Consider the following 21,133-nt stretch of genomic DNA (forward strand, 5'->3'; position numbering starts at 1 on the left):
AAAACGTCCTTTGTGAAAAAGAGAAATACTCACAGGCTAGGACTTCTTGCTACTGTCACGACATGACTCACCTCTCTCTATTTGAGCATGAATGATTATTAGAGTGTTAGGATAACCCTATATGAGCTTCTTACATTTATAATAACAACACTTGATTCAACCATTAAGAATTCTCCTTAGAACTCTTGCAAACCTCAATTACATACCATCATGTATTTCCAACCATATTACTAAGTATTAGATAAAATATTACACCATTTAAATTCAAACACAACATAGAATAGACAATGAAACAACCAGGAAAACCCAAACTCACTTGCCCAGCGCTAGAATCATGGCGTTCAACGCCAAAACCATGGCGTCCAACGAGCGCAGGCTTGCCTAGTGAACAGATCCCCTTGCCCAACGAGAGCAAAAACAAGGAGCTTCCCCAGCCCAACGAGGGAGCTCGCCCAACCCCTAAAAGCCACTACCAAAGCTCTCAAATACTCGCCCAATGAGGTGTTTTCTCGCTCAGCCACTTTGCAAAATTTGCAGAATTTGCACCCCTTTAGCCTCTCTATCTTATCTTATGCACCTCTACCAACTTCTACCACTTTCATTTGGTATTCAAAACCTCCCGTGACCTATCCAAGTGTATATGATCCAACTTAAACCAAGTTTAAACTCATTTTACCATGAAATTCCAATTAAAGCATCTAAAACACCACTTTATAGACCATAAATTGATTTTACCCATTTTAACTCATAATTAATCAACTTAGGAGTTTGATCAAGTCATAAATGACCCAAAGACAATCCCTAACCACTCCCCTTTGTCTCAAACCTTCCGAATCAAGATCTCACTCTCCATAACCTCTAATATGCACCCAAAAGTCATTCAAAACACAACCTATTGTCTACCATCCACTTCTAGACCATCTTTATACTAACTCACCACCCAAACAAGTCTCAAATGATCATATAACAGATCCTAAATCACCATTTCTCCCTTTAAACCATTTCTTATAAGACTCGCCTATCAAAACCTCTCTTTTTTACCCCAAAATGACCTATAATTCTACTAACCTACTTCCCATCAACATTTCAACTAAAAATAATACCATAAATTCCTTAACAACATCATTCACCAAATTACTTCAATCCAACACAGATTCATACAAAGAATCAAGCAACACACAACTGATTTCACTCATCAAAACATAATCATCACCAAAACAATAATCTCAATTACAATTAAATCATCACATCATCATAGCAACCACCAATCATACTTTAATTCGATTTAAACATAAGTATTAGCTTCCCTTACCTTTTTGAAGACTACACCGTTCTAAAGAATCCTATTATGTTCTCACAACTCAAGCAGCTCTATTTGTACAGACAATAGAAACACGATCAAGGTATACCGTTAGGACCACTGATCAATAAAGAGTCTTATAGAAGACTCAAACATTATATGCAAAATGAGTGAGGCCCACATGCAACAGAAGAAATAAAGGAAGAAAAAAAAGATCGAAACTTAACTTATTCAAATAAAGAAACTGATTAGTCTAAATTGAAGAGCTCGCTGCCAGGATCATTCTTACTTTTTTAATCAGATGAGTAGAGAATAACTCCTCAAAAAACTTTAAAAAAATGATTTATAGAGATATAATGTGTTTTAAATTAATAAAACTCGTTTATAACTAAACTATTTATAATTAAACAATTTAATGTTAGAATAATAAGCATCACTATTTTTAAACCAGTATAGTTTCTAACGCACTATTTTGTAGATATTTATATAATTAATTTATGAAAAACTCTTTTCCTTTATTTACTTTTCATTTTCTTCTCTAATACGTGTTTATTGAAATTTTTATCCATGTAGTATTAAAGACTTTTAAATTTTAATTACATCAATAATTCATTAAAACTCTAAAAATATTTAAATGTAGGATATTTTTCTAGCATGAAACTCCTCGTAATTCTATTTACATATAAATTTGAGTAATAATTTTAAGAAAATGATATCTTTATTGTATGATATAAAAATAAATTAATATTTTCACAAATTAAGTTTTCTTTTAAATTCAGAAAAAAAGGCAAAAAAAAGTGCTTTTGAACTAAACTTTTACTTGTCACCCACATTGAGCACCACCAAATGTTATCTACAACGGATAGGATAGGAATAGCAAAACTGTCACTCTAAATTCTGTCTTCGCCGGAAAATGGCTTCAGCGTTCCTCACAACCGCCACAACCCCAACTTCTCTTTCCTTCGCCTCATCCTCCATTTTCCTCTCTTCTCACCAATTCCACATTCACAAATTCAACTTTCCAATTCTACCCCTCACCTCCGCCACCACCTCCCTCTCAATCTCCTGCAAGGCTTCTCCCATTCCCGTTCTTAATTTCTCCGGCGAGAAGGTCGGCGAGTCCTTCCTCGACCTCCGCTCCGCGCCGCCTTCAACTGCACGCGCCGTAGTCCACCGTGCCGTCGTAACTGACCTCCAGAACAAGCGCCGTGGCACGGCCTCCACGCTCACGCGCGCCGAGGTCAGCGGCGGCGGTCGGAAACCCTACCCGCAGAAGAAGACTGGTCGCGCGCGCCGAGGCTCCAACCGGACACCGCTCCGGCCTGGTGGAGGCGTCATATTCGGGCCCAAGCCTCGCGACTGGAGCGTGAAGATCAACCGCAAGGAGAAGCGGCTTGCGATCTCCACCGCGGTGGCCAGTGCCGCCTCGAGCGCCGTCGTTGTGGAGGACTTCGCGGCGGAGTTCGCGGAAAAGCCGAGGACGAGAGAGTTCATAGCGGCGATGAAGCGGTGGGGGCTGGACCCGAAGGAGAAGGCGATGTTCCTGATGACGGAGGTGCCGGAGAACGTGAGGCTGTCGAGCAGGAACATTGGGACGCTGAAGATGCACACGCCGAGGACGCTGAATTTGTTCGACATTCTGGACGCGGATAAGCTCGTGCTCACGCAGGATGCGGTGGATTATTTGAACCAGAGGTATGGGGCTGATTACTTGGGAAGTGATGATGAAGATGAAGAAGAAGAAGATGATTATGAGGGTGATGAAGAAGGTGTGGTGGATGGTGAAGAAGGTAAACTATTGGTGTTATAAATTTAATGAATTATTATTGTCATCACTCCACACTAAAATAACAGTTTACACAACAGTGTTTATCGATCATAGAAGTTTTTACAGAGAAGTTTGTTCAAATAGGCTTCAAACTTGTGTATAAGTTACTTTTAGCTTGTATAGAAGTTATTTCAATTTCTTCTCTAAGAGCTTCTTTTAAATTTTGAAAAAATTATAGACAAATGTAGCCAATGTGGTTGTATTAAGGTTGTGGAATGCCCAAAATTCTTGACACTACGCTGTGGACTGTTTTTTGAAACCTCAATAATAGTGAGTGATGATGAAGTAGTTGTTATTGCTTGACTTGATTGCAATTGCATAGTTGGTTTCAGTTTCCTATGATGGTTTAGAATTGCAGTTTGCAACCAGAACTGCTATTGCAATTTTTTAGGCTTATGCAACTGGATTGCGACCACAGTTGCAAATAAGGTTCTAGATTGTGGTCAAGGTTGCGATTTTGTTGTGGTTCTTGATATCATAGAAAATTTTGGACAAGTGGGACTGAAGTGGTTGAAATAGTGGTTGTGGAGACTCCATAGGTCTTGGTTGTATTGCATTTCTTCTGTTAGTGGATTGTGAAGAAAGTAAATGGTTGATTTTATAACTGTTATAAATTATAGGGTAAGATGTGTTTTCGGTTAAAATTAGTGAGTTCTTAAATTTTAAAAAATAATAATAATCAGTCCTCGCATTTTAATAAGTTAATTTCACTAATCCCTCTAGTATTCAAAGCTCAATAAAAAAGACAAAATTCACCAATTAGAAAAAAAGTATGTGAAACAAAAATCTTTGCTCTTAAAATACATGGACCCGAACTAATGAAATTTGAGCGACTGGAAACACATTGTACTTTATTATAGTAATGAATGATGATGTTGCTGGTGCTCTTTGGCTAGATTGTGATTACATAGTTGGTCTTGGTTTCCTATGCTAGTTTAAAATTGCTGTTTTTGAGGTTTATGGTGCATTGCAACCATGGTTGTGGCCAAGGCTTTAAATTATGGTCAGTGTTCTAGTTTATGAACAAATGCAGCTGATGTGGCTGCGATTGCAGTGGTGACGACCCCATAAATCTTGATGTCGCAGCTGCAATTGTGACTGTTATTTTAAAACCTTGGCGGTGTAGCTGCATTTCGGCTGCTGGTTTCCAAGGAAGTAAGGAGACTTCAAACTGCATTTGTGTTGGACATGAACTCATGTTGGATGTTTCATGGACTCTGTCAATAGAGATGAGAGCATCACCATTATTAGATAAGCTGTAGTAGTATTTCATATTGTGTCTAAAGTTCTCCACAAGTACGTTTAGGAAAATAAAGTAAGAAAATGAACTTCTTTTCAAGGTAAAATTAACTTACGTACAAGTTAATCATAGAAACTATCCCATCTTAGCTTTCCTAAAAGATTATTATAACTTATGTGTAAACTGATTTTAGCTAATGAAGTATATACCTTTTCTTATTCCTTTTTTTGTTTTGGAAGTGTTTATGGAGAAGTTTATCCAAATAAGTCTTTTGTCTACAAGGAGTCATGCTTGTTTTAAATCATTAACTCTTCAGATTTGTGTTTTGTATTAATTTTATGTTTGTATTATGGTCATGTCATATCTTGATAACACAGCAGAGTAACCGATTGTGTTATTATCAGTTACTCTTCATTCTCTATATATTTGTGTTTTCTCTCTAGTGTAAATAGATTAGTTAACATTTGCTTTGTAAGACCCTTTTCTCAGTTATTCAATATTCTTTCCCTTTCTCTGTTTTTCTTTTCCTTACATATCTGTAGTTGGTTTCCCGTGGTGTTTTACCCCCTTCTAGTTGGGTTGACATGATATGTGTGGGAAATTCGATTACTTGTGCTTGTATATTGTGAAGCATTTGATAAACCAGTTTGATGCCTCGCATGCCAACAATTTTGTGCCAATTGGAAACTAAGACTTATAATGCAGGCAATATGAATTTTGCCACTATTAATAATCCTTGTGTGGTGTTCATGTTTCTGCATTTTTTATTGCTAAGAAGACTCTGATATTGTTTTTTCGAATATTCTCCTGGAAAAGTCTCACCTATTTTCCTATTTGAAGTCATTGCTCACCATTACTAGGATTTAAGTTACATTTTGTTTTTACAAAATTATCGTGTCGGGCCATTTGAAAGATTAGAAGTCAATGCATTTCAGTACAGTTGCTTAAATCTCAGTTTGATAGTTGTTCAGTCTTGAGGATGTTTGTAAACGTTTCACTGCACATTCATTAATCAACCTAGGATCTACTTTATGCTACAAATAATGTTTGTAAAAAGAGCTAATGATGTGTCTGAGCGAAAGGATTCTGACCTTATTTGCTTATATTTGGTATACAGGAACTGCTACAGAGGATAGTGATGTGGTGAATTGAGGATTTAAAGTCTTGTTTGTGTCATTTTATAGAGGAAATTGCTGATACGGGGAATTGAAGGTCTAAAGCGTTATTTGTACTAATTTATATGTCTCTTCCCTTTCCATCTCGTTGGGATCCTTTATCCTGGTAATGGTAGCATGTAAGGATATTTTCTTTTGCCCTATTTATAATCAATTGTTTTGTATAATTATTTTTTGCATGCTGTTCCTCCCTTCCTTGGAAATTATTTTATTTTATATATTCTAAATATTGTAGGCTTTAGTTTGACTTTTATTTCATTATTCTTGTATTCTGTTTTGTGAGTGTAGATTTGTAGGTGATATAGTGTATGGGTGATTCAGTGCCATGATTTCTATTGAGAAAATGCTGCCAAATTCCAACCTTCACAGGACAAACTCTTTTTCAAAGTGAAAGGAGAAGATGAAAATGAGATGGAAAGATGATACAAAGTGTAGATTTGTATTCTGAAATTTATTTCTAGTCATACACATAATTATCAAAATAATTATAGTAATAACAATATAGGTAAAAAGAAGAGTAGGGACTATTATTCTTTAGAATTTTTTTTATAAATTATTACTTATCTTTGATTTATTATTTACAAAAATAGTTATTATATGGGTTAAATATGTTTTTAGTCCCTAAACTATTGGTCGTTTCTGGTTTTCGTCTCTGTTTCAAAGTAAGGTACAATTTGGTCCTCATTCTTTTCGAAACGTTCGTTTTAGTCCCCGGAATTTTGGTTTTAGTCCTCATTTGTTGCTAAATGAGGACCAAATTTTTAAATAGTGTTTAGTTTTCGAGGACTAAAACGAACGTTTGGAAAAGAATGAGGACCAAATTGTACCTTACTTTGAAACAGAGACGAAAACCAGAAACGACCAATAGTTTAGGGACTAAAAACATATTTAACCTTTATTATATTTATACATATTTAATTATTATATTTATTGTTCACAAATCAATAATTTAAATTATACAGGACACTCACCGCTATTTTTTTTTTCAAATTTTTTCTTTCCTTTGTGAAATTTTCCATATCAAAATTACGAAAAAAAATTATTTCAAAATTTTTAAATGCTAATTCTGTTAACCAGTTTTTCTTGTTTACGTATTTTCTAAATAATTATCACTTTAACTATGTTTTTGTAAATAAACTATTTTCTAAATTATTATATTCTATAATTATTTTTAAAATAACCTTTAAAAAAAATTGTTTTCCAAATATGTTTCTAAGTAATTACTTTTTAAAAATATTAAATTATAAATTCTCTTTCCTCTATTTTTAAATAAATAAATTAATAGAACTCCATTAAATTTTGAACTAATTTTTGTAGTAAAATTACAGTTGATCAAGTTTAGAATTCGATTTTCTAAATTCGAATTGTTACAATAAATGTTCCTATTTTAAGTAATTATTAAGTATGTATGGTATTGGGTGAAATAAAGATAAAGACTATGTCGAAGTCAAAATCAATGAATAAATTTATAGTGCAAAGCTGATTTACATCGTCATGAATTTTCTGTTTTAAAAGTGTCACTAACAAAAAATTATTTGCTTTAAGTAAGAGCACCTTAAAGTAAAAATAAAAAATCCGTTTATATTTTTAAAAAATAAAATTATAATACCAAGCATAAATTAAAGTACGAGGGTCAATTATGACAATAATTAGGTCAAACTAAAAAAAAAATGAACTGAAGGAGCTTTCTTTTACATCAGAATAACAACTAAGTTTAAATATTTTCCAACACTTACTTTTTTGGATTCATGCATCAATATTTATTAATGGAAGTATAGTGTGGCCCTACAATGGTGGCTTCATCATTCTTTCGGAGCTGTCAATTTCTCAACCTACTACTACTTGCTTTCTACTTTTCATTTCAAAATTACTTTTATATATATAAGTTTCTCATTTTTTTTAATTGTTAAATAAACTTTTGGCTTTTTCTTTTATGTACTTTCATTGTTATTATTATTATTGTGTCGAAGAAAAAAATTATAATATTTTCTTTTATTACACCATGATCTCTGTTCTCTAGTTCTCTAGTGTACTCTTTTTCTTTTTAGAAATTATAATGGTCCGATCAATTAATGGATTCTTAAAAGGGTCTTTAAATTTTTTTAAAAAAAATCTTTGCATAGTAGAAGAATTTCAATAGTTAATGAACTAAGAACAATAAAGATTGAAAATAATAGGTAAAGATAAAATTCAAGAACACATAGACTTTTATTCTAATTTGATTCTTTTAATTACATTAAGTTAATCCATGCAATTGGAATTTTTACTATAATATTAAATTATCTAATGATAAGAAACACATATATAGTTAAAACAAGATAGACAAATCATTTTTTGAAATTCTTTTTAAGAATATTTACAATATACTAACAATCACACACTATTATTTATGAAACATAATAATCAAACATAATATTTTTCTATTCAGAATGTTTGAAATTAAATGTTTTACCAGGAACGTGAACATGGGTACAAGCCAACCAGAAGAATATGACACAATAAAATTGAAATAGTTAATTCATTATCACAACAAAAATTAATTTATTTTATTTACTTAAACAATTATTTTTTTCTTTTTCATACACAACTAGAATCAAATACTTCATTAGTTTTTAATAAATTTAATAAACAAAGCAATATAGTTATTTCTTGTTTTGTATGTATACCATGGTCTAAAGGAGAATTATTTTTTGTCGTCATTCCAAACTAATCTCTATAACATGATGTAGAGTATCTCAGTATTAGGTGGAAATCACTACCAATAATTAATTAAGAAAATATTAATGTTTAGTTTAGGTATATATAATTAGTTCACGTTCCTAGTCCTTGCTTTGTCTATGTTGGCGCACATGTTTGGTAACTTTTGGAATAAATAATGAGATAAATGAATTATATATATTTTTATTGAAAACGTATTCTCATCACTTGACTTTCCAAAAAGTATGAAATTTATTGAAAAGCCATTTTCAATTGAAAAAGTAAAATTTTATGTTACCCATCCTTTTGTCAATAAGTCAGATTAATTGACGAATCAACTAATAGACTCTTGGATCAATTACTCAAACTGATTAAATTGATTGATAGGTTAATCTGGATATACTGATCAACTAGTAAACCGATTACACTGATTGATTGACGAATTGATTAACACATCTTGAACTGATCACTTTGATTGATTAGTGAACGGATCAATACATTCTTGGGTCGATTATCTTGATTGACTAGCGAATTGATTACCCTAATTGACTGATGAGCCAACCAATACACTCTTGGATCACCTAGATCAACTGACAAGACTGACTAGTACACTTTAGAGTCAATCCCCAGACCGACTAACAAGATCAACCGGTTGTAGAATAAAGGTTATATTAACACTTAACCAATAAAATATGGTTGTATACACATGTATGCATCACAACATTTAATATTCTTTTACTCAAACTCTATCTAACTTGAACGTTGAAATGCTTTTGGCAAATAGATTCTGAGTGGTGTAGATAATCAATAAGACAAAACTTAAAAGAATAATCAAAACAAGGGATATCCAATGAATCTTTGAGGACCACTAAAATGGAAATTAATAGAGTGGAGATCGTTCCACTTTGGATAAACACATTATTTTCACCAAAATTAAGTTCCTTCCATTGGTAGACAATGTTATAAATATGGTGAATAGTGGAATGCTATTATTTTAATCTAATTTATCTTTAAATCAATGAATAAAAATGTTCATTCCCAATCTGGAGAGTTAAAATGATTTAAATAGGCTGAGTATAGTTGACCTTTTACGAAAAATTTAAGATAATGCATAAGCTTCCACATGGCAAGATTATAATAATTTGCAGCACTCATAAGATCCCTTTGTGTTAGTTTTTTGACTCAGTTTAGGTCATCATAATACACACAAATATGTTCTAAAAGCTAGCAATGTGAGGATTGAAAGATAAGAAAAAAAAATGGAAAAAAATTGGGAAAAATATAAAAATAGAGAATATGTTGACAATTCTTTGCTTCTGTCCTAGTTATTCCCTTCGCTAGAAACAATCATTCACAATAATAAAAATTCATTTTTTGAAACCCTAAAGAAGTCTTATTTAAGAGCTTATTATCATCACATCTTTAATGATGTAGTAGTGTTGCATTTCTTTTGATACACTCTTATTTTATTTACATTTATAAAATGTTAAGATTTTAAAAATATAGCGCGAGATTTAGAAAATTACATAAATTTTAATTAATAATAAAACTTGCATTAAAAGAGTATATATATATATATATATATATATATATATATATATATATATATATATATATATGTTGACTATCTTTCTCTTCAAAAGAATAATTCATTAAAAAATTATTTTGGTGTAAAGGAGAAGCAAGTTGATGGAAAAAATTGGACGAGTTTAGAATAAAATAAAACTAAAGGTATCTTATTTTAGAAAGAAACTAGAAAATAAAAAAAATGTGAAAAGAATAAGGGAAAAAATATATAGTAAATCCTACTAATTTTAAAACTGTTTTTCAACTAAAAATATACGTTAATTTCATAAAATTTTATCTTTAAAAACATCTTTTACCCTTGATTTTTATTATAAAGTTCACAGTTATTCTTTTGATAAATTAAATAAAACGGTTGAGTCTATTAAAGAAAAAATGGTTTAGAATTTTAAAGTAGGTAAAGATGGTGACTGCAATCTAAAAGTTGACAACCACAGCTAAAAAGTTGATGTGTACATATACAATTGGCATTACTATGGCATGATGATGATGCATATTAAGAATTTTCTACGTTAATGCCTGCCTCTAGTGATTCGTCTTTTATAGAATAATGAACTTTTGGTTTGAATATTCAACTATCATACATTTCCAGCACCATGTGTTTCTTTATCTCGAGATTATTTTTTTATTTAACGAAATACTTTATGTTTAATTCAAATTTTATAATAAAAATAGGTCGTAACTTAATCTTATAAAATTAATTTAGAAAATAAAATTAATTTAGAAAATAAAAGAAATGTAAAAATGTGTCCAAAAGTACCATTATTCTATACTAAACTATTATATTATACATACAGCTTTTATCTGTCACATATTGACTAACTATGCCACTTTCCAATTTGTGATTTGTACGTTAGCTTCGAAGAAGAAATTATGGGAAAAGAATCTGAATGCATTAGGTAGAAGAAAGCTGAAGAAGAGGGTGACAGACAGAGTCAATAACCACTCACTATTTTATCCACATTTAGTTATAGAAAGTTGGTGACACAGTAAATGGAGTTGGTGTTATATATATAACCCTCCTTGCACAGCATTTTATTGTCACTGCCACAGCACACTTTCCTCTAATCACAACCTTAAACCTTGTTCTTCTCTACATTATTTTTTGAGAAAAAAATAGACAGAGGCCATAGACATGGCAAAAGCAATTGCAGCTTCTTTCTTGGTTCTCATGCTCGCTTTTCCCACTGTCTTTGGTGTTGACTATGATGTTGGTGACAGTAATGGATGGACCTCACAGGTTGATTACACCGCCTGGGTCTCTGGGAAAACTTTCCATGTTGGTGACAACTTGGGTAAGTCTTCTTCAAGTTTTTAGTATGCAGAACATCCATGGTTCCATTGTTTTTTCATGACTTCTGTCGTAAAACTCAGAAGTTTAAATATGCGAAGATTTTCATCATGCTAAAGCTAACTGATTTGTCGTGTCTTACGTTAAAAAACAAAAAAACAGTGTTCAAGTATGACTCCAGCCATGAAGTTGATGAGGTTAATCAGAGTGGCTACAGCAGTTGCAGTTCAAGCAACCTCATCAAGAACCACAATGATGGAAACAGCAAAATTGCATTGTCTGCAACTGGGAACAGGTACTTCATATGCCCCAGAGTAGGGCACTGTGCCGGAGGCATGAAGCTGCAGATCAATGTGGTGGCTGCCAATTCCACCACCCCAACCACCCCTTCAACACCGTCTTCTCCGCCGTCTGAGTCAGGGACACCTTCAACCACCAACAGTACTTCACCACCGTCAAACGGAGCAGTTGGAGTTTCCGGCAGCATTGGGCTTCTGGCGGCTGCTTCGGCAGTTGTTCTTGGTTTCATGGGCTAGGGAAGAGACAGTGCTTTTCATCTTTCTTCATCAATATGTTCTTCTTTTTCTTTTTCTTTTTGAGTTGCTGCGAGCTTCATTTGATTCACATGTTTCCCTCATCATCTTCATCTTCGTGTTTATTATCCTTTGACTTTTGAAAACACATTTCTTTTCAACTTTTCCTTTCTATTTCATTTAATTATAGGGTTATGTAATAAAATCATTTTTTCTGCCATCCAATTATATAAATACTTGTGCATAATAAATTATATTAAAAAAATATACCAACAATAATTCCGATTATTTAATAAAATTTTTAATATTTTATAGATGACAAATGATTCTGTCTCCAAAGATATTATTTAAATTAATTTTAATTTTGACGAGAAATTATATATTTATCAAATTCATGAGTAATATTTGATATTTTAAATTGAAATTGAGAAAGAATGAATTTATACTATTGGTCTTCATTCCACGTAAGTTTCCAATATTATTATTTTAAATTTATTATGTAACTTAAAACTTTTATATAAATTTTTCTTTTTATTTTCACTTTCTATTTACCTACGATATGATGTTGTCGTTTTCTTCATTTTGTTTTGTGATATTTCAGTTAGCAATTATTAACCATGAAACAATTCTATTCCACTTAAGTGGTGGTCGTTTTCACAATGCAAAAAAGATAATAGAGATATTTATTAAGAAAAAGAAATAAGTTTTAAAATAAAATATATATATTTTTATTTTGTTTCGGATTCAAATCCGAATCAATCAATATTATCCATTTTAAAGTTTATATTTCATTATTGTTTTTAAAAATCATTTTAAAGATTAAAAATAGAAAAAGAATATTTAAAGTACATTTTATCTTAATTTTTTTCCTTAATTTTTAAATATTTAAGATTATTGAACGTGATAAAAATACAAAATATTTTAATTAGTGAATACAACTGGCACGAACACCATTAACAAGTATTTTATAATTAGTAGTTATAGATTGAGGCAACCACTACCACTACCACATGCTTATCACTTTCAATAGTGGCCTTCGTGTTCAACTTTTATTGTAGATAATTATTCTTTCACAATATTTATTTATTTGCCAAAAGATCACTACAATAATATATTCTGTTGACAACTATGAAGTTGGTAGACTTGAAGTTTTGTAAATAAAATTTTAAATTTATTTCCTGTCAATTAAAAAATATGTCTGATAAAACAAATCTCAGTTAGTCAGATATTTTGATGAAAATTAATTATAAATAAAACAACATCACAAGAAAATCATTAAATTTCAAACTATGCAAATTTTAACTATTTATCATTATTTATTTTACATTATTTTTTTAAATTTAAAAAACTTTAAAATAAATAATAACAAGTTGAAATTTTAACAATTAATTTTAAATATTAATTTAGACTCTAATTCACAAATTAATTATGTAACATCCCAATATCTCACACTGGATAATTCATAATTTATATATTGTAACATTACATTTACGGTAATATCCCGTAATCTCACACTTATAAATTCACCGTTGATATATTTTAAACTCAGATTTCAACTATAAACTCCTAAATATAACTTGAATTCTTCTAACTTATTCTTCGATCTCTTTCTTCCTTGGTATTGTTTCAGACGACATTCCTTCATCTGCTCCCGTATAACGAATTATACGATCATCGCACATACCCAAACAAAACAAACACAAACAAGTAGGGTGAGCTAACATGCAACAAATCATTTATAAAACATATATAATTACCTTGATATAAACATCATATAATAATTATGTTCGACACTCTCATACCACAATTCCTATTAGACACTCGTCTCACAATACCCAATAGACACCACAATACCCAATAGACACTCATCCGGATGATAAGTTGATGAGCGGTCACGGGAGGTTATGCACTTGTAATGACTTCTACTTCTTCTTTTTTTTTTCTTTCTCTCTTTTTTTTTTTATATACAAATACACTTTCAAAATACTTCATACCATTCACAAGGTTAATCCCCTCACTATGTCCAAAACCGGCACATAGACCAGGACCTCCTGCTCCTTTCACCACATAATTCATCCCTCTCTACTTGAGAATAGATGATTATTAGAGTATCAGGATAACCTCCAACTACGGGACCCTCAACATCAACATATACACAAATACCATAACATTTACTTAATCTCTCCACAAGACTCATACCATACTAATATTCCTCAACTCACATTATACCCCTACAAAATCTCCCCATACTACTCATAACATGTTCAGATGCATAAATTCAAATGCAGTATAATAAAATACAATTATCGCATAAATCACAATTATAATTCATAATTTCATATCTACCACAATAACATGAATTAATCAAACATTTTCATTCCAACACATATATTGCACAATATTTTAATAGTACAAAATCTGTTCAATAAGATTTAAGTTAAAAACTTGTCGAGTAGACTTCCAGGAAAGAGAGGTGCGTCACAATGGACAACTTAAGTACCAAATCTTTCCTTAGCCAAAGTGTTCCTCAACTAGTTTTTAACAAATTTCTTATTTACAGATTCAAAACAACAGCATATAATATTAACACCGAATTTCAATATAGATAAACATACAGTAAGCATTAACAGTATTCATACATAATTTCAAGATATGAATAGTAATAAAACAATACTAAGTCATAATATAAAAGCATAGAAATACTAAATCATAATATAAAAGCATAGAAAAGTTAGCTCCCCTACCTCTATTCCAGACGTCTCTTGCTCTGAATTTATTTCTCCGAAACCTTTCAGAACCTCTACTCTTCTTGCAACTAAAAATTTCTCCCTAACTCTTTCTTCTCTATTTCTCAAGCTCTCACTTGATTCCTCTTTTCTTGGTGCAAAATACCCTTCCCTCCCATGGCTATTTATAGTAAAAAAAAATTTACTATTCATTAATATTTTAATATTATTTATTATTTTAATATTATTTAAAAATAATATTTCAATCATTTTCTCACCAAATCTGATCCTAATTTCTACCTACTACTTTCTTCCATGCTAAGGAATCTTAAATGCTGAAAATTTATTTTTACTATTTACTTTTTACTATTTACTATTTACTTTTTACTATTCCATTTAAAAAATTTTACTAAATAAGTTACCAAAAATTTGAACCTCTCCTTCTAAAATTACTATAATTTTATATCCAAAATTTACAATTTTCTATCCATTAAAATTATTATTACTAATAAAATACTAAAATTTACTACTATAAATATATATATATATATATATATATATATATATATATATATATATATAATTTTTTTTTTTTTATGGGTCTTACAAATTATAACTTTTTATTAATAATAAATTATTTTAAATATTAATAATTTTAATTTATAAATGATGTCTAAGTCAATATAATAACTAACGTTTTGTTACTAAATTTAGTTGTTATTTAATGCTTTTTTTCAATATCAATAAATATTCCTTACATATAATTAAAAGAAACCATTTCATTAATAGGATACAATAATTTTAATTCTTTGTTGAACTTTTTTATTATCTATTTACTGTACTTTCAAATATATTCATGAATATTGATTTTGATATTTTAAAATATATTAAAAACTTTTTTAATATATCAATATTAGTATATTTTGAAAACTTAGTAGAATGACAATCCCAAACTATTTATTTAGACTAGAATAGAGTAGGAAATAAAATATAAAAAAAACTTGTAGATTTAATGGCATCCTTCTTTAATTATACATGAAGCTTTATATTAAAAATTTGTATTAGTAACTAATATCACATGTCATATAAATGAAACTCCAAATTGGAAAGAGATTAATATATTGTTATGGATGAGTACTAGTAATGGTGCAAATTAAATATTGTTGGTAGCTTTATTCTTGGGATTATGTGTATATATAAAGGCACATTTTCCCAAATTTAAAATGGCTTAAAGGATACTAGATGGATTAGTTAGGTATGGTCAAATTAATTATAAACTTCAATCACACAATACCTCAAAAGAAAATGCTTCATGTGGGTCCACTTCCTATTCTTTATATAATCACAACTTCAACTCCTCCACCACCATAACTTAATTAACCTATAATTATAGATTAAATTTTCAATTATGAACTTCTAATGTCAACACTCAGACAAAAATATTCAAGTTTTGTGGATACTTACAAAGACATTGGTAAAAGACTTTGCCAGCAAATTATACTTAATTAACCTAACCCTAAGACTTACACTATGAATTACATTTTAATTTATATGCAAGATTTTCAATTATGGAGTTTTAATGTTAAGATTTGTCAAAGATATTGAAGTTCATATATAGTTATAAAGAAGTTGACGACTTCACCGACAAAAGTGTAACTTAATTAACCTATAAGACTCATAATACGAATTAAATTTTAATTTACATATTTTTTTTATCCATAAAAAACTCTTTATGTTATATTTTTTAATTATATTTTTATGTTATATTTTTAATTAAATTTTTATTTAACTTTTTTTTACGTAGTATTCAAATTTTATACTTTTTTCAATTGAGTTCTTATGTCTATTTTTTTTTGTTAATTGATTTCTTGTTTCATCATCTTATTTTCTTATCTTCATGTATTAAATAATAAAAAAATTATGATTAATAAAATAATATTATATATAACAGCAAATAACTTTTATCATTTTAATATGTTAAAAAGAAAACCAAATGAACATTTTTAAATGAAACGAAAATGGGAAAAGAGAGTAGAATCCGTGAGAGATGGATGGGACCGGTATAGCTACCCAGTAAAAATAAATGAGTAAAAATAGAATTTTTAAATTAATTAAAAAAATTTAAATAGTAGAAATAAAATGGTTTTAATCTGAAGATAAAATTGAAATTAAAATAATTTAAAGAGGTGGAGGAATCATGGTGTGATGGTGGAGGTAGCAACACCCTTCTTGTTCTTATTGGTATTTTGTAGTGGAAATGGACATTGCTATGGGTATTAAACTTTGTATATTGCTTTCTACACCCCATAAATTATTAACTGTACCTCCATAATAAGAGAAGAATATTTCTACACCCTTCATTACCCTACTACAGTGTTTTTGCTTTCAAGTTTCTATGAAAAAGATCAATTTGATATAAAATTTACTAATTTTGTAAACTAGTATAATTCTGATGCTTGGGATTTGATGCACAATATTCAAAATGATATTCCTAAGAAAAATATAGCATATTGAAGAACAACAACAACCTTCATTTGTGACTGCTTAATATATGATATAAACATTAATAACAAAAAGTTGGAAGGAAGATCTTAAAACATAAAAACAAGGGATCACTTTCTATAATATATTGCATAGTAACTAAGTTACATGTAACTCAAAAGCATTGATCCTTGCATCATACATGGTTCTGCAATTGGGAGTCACATATGGAACCCCAGAGCATTCAACCTTATTCCAACATCAAACACACGTACATTACAAAAATATCGATAAACACAGCATAGTACATATAATGTCTCGTCCACATGACATTTATTTAAAATATAATGCTTATAAGTTGCTCTTATTCCACCAGAAGGAACTTAAAGAGTTTTAATGAAAGGTTTTCCTCCTTTCTCCATAGATTTCCTTTTCAGACGCAACTGCCTCTCTGCATATAATTTCTCAGCCAACCTTAAAAACAAACATCCTCTCAAAATTAGCATTCAATATATAATCAACTAACAAAAATCTCTCTCTCTCTCTCTATATTGATACTGTTTGTTGATGGTAGAGAGAGCCTAATAGCTCATTCTTTTATATACAAATTAGTTATTGTGATTAAAAAAATAAGAAAATATTTTTTTAACAATTTTTTTACAACTTTTTACAACTTACGTGATAGTTTGTGATTGTTTCGTTTCAAATATACGAACCAATAAAATAGTGATACATAATTTATTGTCAAAAAATTGTTAAAAAAAGTTGTTAACATATCATGATTCTTTTGCCATCTATGTTCAAAATCAGTAGCAGAAAGATTTACATGATATGTTAACAATTTTTTTAATAACAGACTGAGTCACTATTTTATTGGTATGTACATTTAAAACGGATCAATCACGAATTATCACGTTATAAAAAAAGTTGTTAAAAAGACTTTTTCTGTGACAAAAACAACATTGAGAAAACTCACCTGTCAAGAGCTTGAGCATTTGTGTGGTCTAGTTCAAAGGGTTGAAATGTATTCACATTCATCCTCTTGACTTTTTGGGTCAACAGACCCTTTCCCACCTTTTCAAGGTTATCCATGTTCTTTTTAGAAGCATCATCCATTTCATTCATGGATGGAGGGAGGTTATACTCCTGCAATTGCATATATATAATCAATAATTTTAACTTTTACATGTTAAATTAATTATTTTGTTTTGTTTTCTTCTATAATAAGTATACGAAAACATTATGCAGAAAAACCTAACCATATACCTGAATTCGAAGATAGTTTTCGTCAGGTAAGAGGCCAGGGAAGATTGTTGCAAGGTAGTAATGAGTCATGTCTGTGCTGAATGCAACTTCATTGACAACATCAATGTGAAAAGGTGGCCATGCAGCTTGGCACAGATCATCAAAGATGTTTCCTAACTTGTCCTTAGGTTTTGGTATTCCAGTTCCTAATGACAGCAACAAAATTTCGTTTTCCCCGTTGTGTTCTTGTATCACTTCACTCACAGCAGCCATGGCCTAAAGTATTCATTCAAATTTCATCTTCTCAAACTCTTCACATATATATATCTCCATATTTGTTGCACCAAATTCACTATAGTCTTAACTAGGTTAAAATCTCACTACTACATCTGTCAATACTATGTAAAAAAAATATATTTATATGTAAAGAACACATTAAATTATATTTTATTCAATGGTTTTAATAAATATTTCATGTTTAATCATTAAAGTAAAAGAATAGAAACTGATAATGAAGTTACAATCCTGACAATAAATAACTATGTATGTGGGTGTGTATATTTTTTCCTCCACGTATGAGTATACTTAAACAAATTTTATTGCTGCTGGTATACAAAATATAGATTTTAATATTAACCCATACACATACTATTTTAATTAAGTAAAAATAATTTCACATAAAATATAGATGCAAATATGTATTTACTTCTTCACATATAATAATTTTCCCTTTACATCCATCCGATATTTTTTCTTTTGATTCTTGATATTTTATTTTTGTTTCTGTAAAATATTTATTTCTTTGTTTATTTTGATCTACATAATACTTTTATTTCAGATTACTCCCTTTGAAAAAAATTCACAGTGACTAAAAACAAATAATCTATATATTACAAGGGTTGAAAAATTAGAAAAAAAGAGTGAACAAAAATATGTAAAAATAAACTCAAGTTATTCATATATCCATCCACATGTAATAATATATATATATATGTATATATATATATATATATATATATATATATATATATATATATATATATAAAATTTAAGTTATTGATGAATATTTACTGGATTGTTAGCAGCCATAGCACCATCGATCAAATCAAATTTAACACCATCGTTCTGAAATTCGTGGGATGGAAGATAAGTTGGTGCAGCCGAAGTGCCAAGACCTATATCTGACAGTTTCGCATTCAAGTAACTTTCTGTCTTCAGCTGCATCATCCAAGAACACCAAAAATATTCAATTTTTTAACACATTTTCATGAAAACATGTACACAATTTTATTATAAAATGCTAACCTTGTAGTTTGAGAATATAACTGGTTGGATTTTCTTCTCGTCAAAGGTTGGTATTACCACGTTCGTCAATGTCTCGTTCAGTCGTGTTTCTCTCAATAACTCAACAGTTTTTCGTTTTAAGAACTCTCCATCGTACTTCGGACAACTTGGAAAAAAGTGACTGCATTTTGCATTGCAAGAGTCAAAACGTTTAACCAAAAAGGTAAAATATATTCATCTTTTAAATGAATTTTTCTGTAAGATTTCTCATCAAACACCTCCTCAAACTTATAGAAATCAGTGGATAAACATAGTTATATCAGCTAGTGTTCCATTATTGTTCAAGGTTTATACTTATACCTAGGAAATATTTCAGGACCATTTTTCTTGTAGAATTGTACAACCTCCGATGGAGTAAAGAGAGGTTGATGGGAGTGAGATGAGTTTGGAGCTGCCAGCATAAGAGTCATAAGTCCACCAGTGCTTGTTCCTGATATCACATCGAAATAATCTGCCAACGATGTTCTTGGATCCTTAGCCTGCGACAAAAACACAATCTCATATGTTACAAATAATATGGTCTTTAATTCTAGAATATATTCAACAAAATCAAATTGTAAATTCAATAGTGAATAACATCAATTCGAAGGTTCATCGACAAACATAAATACTAATAACATCTAACCCTAATTACATAAGAGATTGACATCTTTTTACCAAAACTTTAATAAATTTTTATATATGACTTAGACTCTCGAATTTTCAACAAAGTAGTGATACTATTATCGTAACTCACTTTTTTCTTCTCCCCTATATATTCTCTCTTTTCTATTTTCTTAAGCAAATTATATATAGTTAACACTCCAAAGAGAGCACTAACCATTCCAAAAAAATTATTACAAGAGTTTGCAATAACTGTTCAAGGAAATTTTATATATATATATATATATATATATATATATATATATATATATATATATATATATATATATATATATATATATATATATATATATATATATATAACGTGTGTAAACACTTTTCCTCTTCATATGTTGCTTTTTGGGGAAAGTGAACTAAGTATACATAGTTCTAAATAGATTTTAAAGAAAACTTACTAATTATAAGAAAAAGCCATAAGGATTATTGATAACTTTGCCTAAAAAGATTAACAGTCTCATACACTTCTTTGAAAGGATAAAAAATATATAGTTAACCAAATCCTTGATGAGAAGAATACATATGCTAAGTTTTAAAGCTTAAAAAGTTGGAAGCCACACATATATAATATAGTAGAAAATGGACCTTAAGAGCATTGTCCAAGTAAATAAGAACAGTGGCAGGAATAATTCCTTTGATGCCACCACCATCTATGCTTAGAATGGAAACATGATCTCCATAGGTTGGAGGTGGCAATGGTGTATTGAATGCAGCCATGAGTTGGCTGCAAAACACCAAAGCAAACAAGAGGAATGGAGACATTATCAAAGTTTTCCAAAGAGAGAAAAGAAGAAAGGTGTGAAATAGAGAATGAAGAACTTGAGAATACCTCTCGAATGTGGATGCTATTTATAGACACTATCTAAGTGTTCAAGGACAGAATAGAAGGGTGTGAAATGGAGAATAAACAGCTTCAGGATTCCTCTCTAATTAAGGCTATTATACTTTGTTTTTTGCTATCACGCAAGTAGAAAAATTAGAAAAATAGTCTCAATTTTTTTTTATTATTATAAAGGTGTTTATTGCTTG

At 30.0% G+C, this 21,133-nt stretch overlaps 3 protein-coding genes and 1 long non-coding RNA gene across 4 annotated transcripts; 2 read left to right on the forward strand and 2 right to left on the reverse strand.

Annotated features, from left to right (window-relative positions):
* Positions 1 to 2,124: 2,124 nt before the first annotated feature.
* On the forward strand, positions 2,125 to 5,710 carry RPL4 (ribosomal protein L4). Its single transcript, XM_047291096.2, has 2 exons — positions 2,125 to 3,090; positions 5,486 to 5,710. The coding sequence occupies exons 1-2, from the start codon at positions 2,214 to 2,216 to the stop codon at positions 5,518 to 5,520; spliced, it is 912 nt and encodes a 303-aa protein (XP_047147052.2). The 5' UTR covers positions 2,125 to 2,213; the 3' UTR covers positions 5,521 to 5,710.
* A 5,140-nt stretch (positions 5,711 to 10,850) lies between these two features.
* On the forward strand, positions 10,851 to 11,809 carry LOC124819545 (stellacyanin-like). The gene is made up of 2 exons (XM_047291097.2): positions 10,851 to 11,119; positions 11,278 to 11,809. Exons 1-2 carry the CDS (start codon positions 10,960 to 10,962, stop codon positions 11,649 to 11,651), a joined length of 534 nt encoding a protein of 177 aa, XP_047147053.2. The 5' UTR covers positions 10,851 to 10,959; the 3' UTR covers positions 11,652 to 11,809.
* A 1,285-nt stretch (positions 11,810 to 13,094) lies between these two features.
* LOC148195561 (uncharacterized) lies at positions 13,095 to 14,809 on the reverse strand. Its single transcript, XR_015781057.1, has 2 exons — positions 14,393 to 14,809; positions 13,095 to 13,293 (listed from the first exon to the last, which is right to left on the reverse strand). It is a non-coding gene; the product is annotated as an uncharacterized LOC148195561 (long non-coding RNA).
* A 2,156-nt stretch (positions 14,810 to 16,965) lies between these two features.
* LOC124819546 (patatin-like protein 1) lies at positions 16,966 to 20,914 on the reverse strand. The gene is made up of 7 exons (XM_088094802.1): positions 20,690 to 20,914; positions 19,745 to 19,923; positions 19,406 to 19,565; positions 19,172 to 19,318; positions 18,122 to 18,376; positions 17,832 to 18,001; positions 16,966 to 17,329 (listed from the first exon to the last, which is right to left on the reverse strand). Exons 1-7 carry the CDS (start codon positions 20,864 to 20,866, stop codon positions 17,239 to 17,241), a joined length of 1,179 nt encoding a protein of 392 aa, XP_087950928.1. The 5' UTR covers positions 20,867 to 20,914; the 3' UTR covers positions 16,966 to 17,238.
* Positions 20,915 to 21,133: the final 219 nt, after the last annotated feature.

Source organism: Vigna umbellata, chromosome 7 (genome assembly GCF_029865625.1).
Source record: "Vigna umbellata cultivar VRB3 chromosome 7, Vumbellata_1.0, whole genome shotgun sequence".
NCBI classification, from domain to species: Eukaryota; Viridiplantae; Streptophyta; class Magnoliopsida; order Fabales; family Fabaceae; genus Vigna; species Vigna umbellata.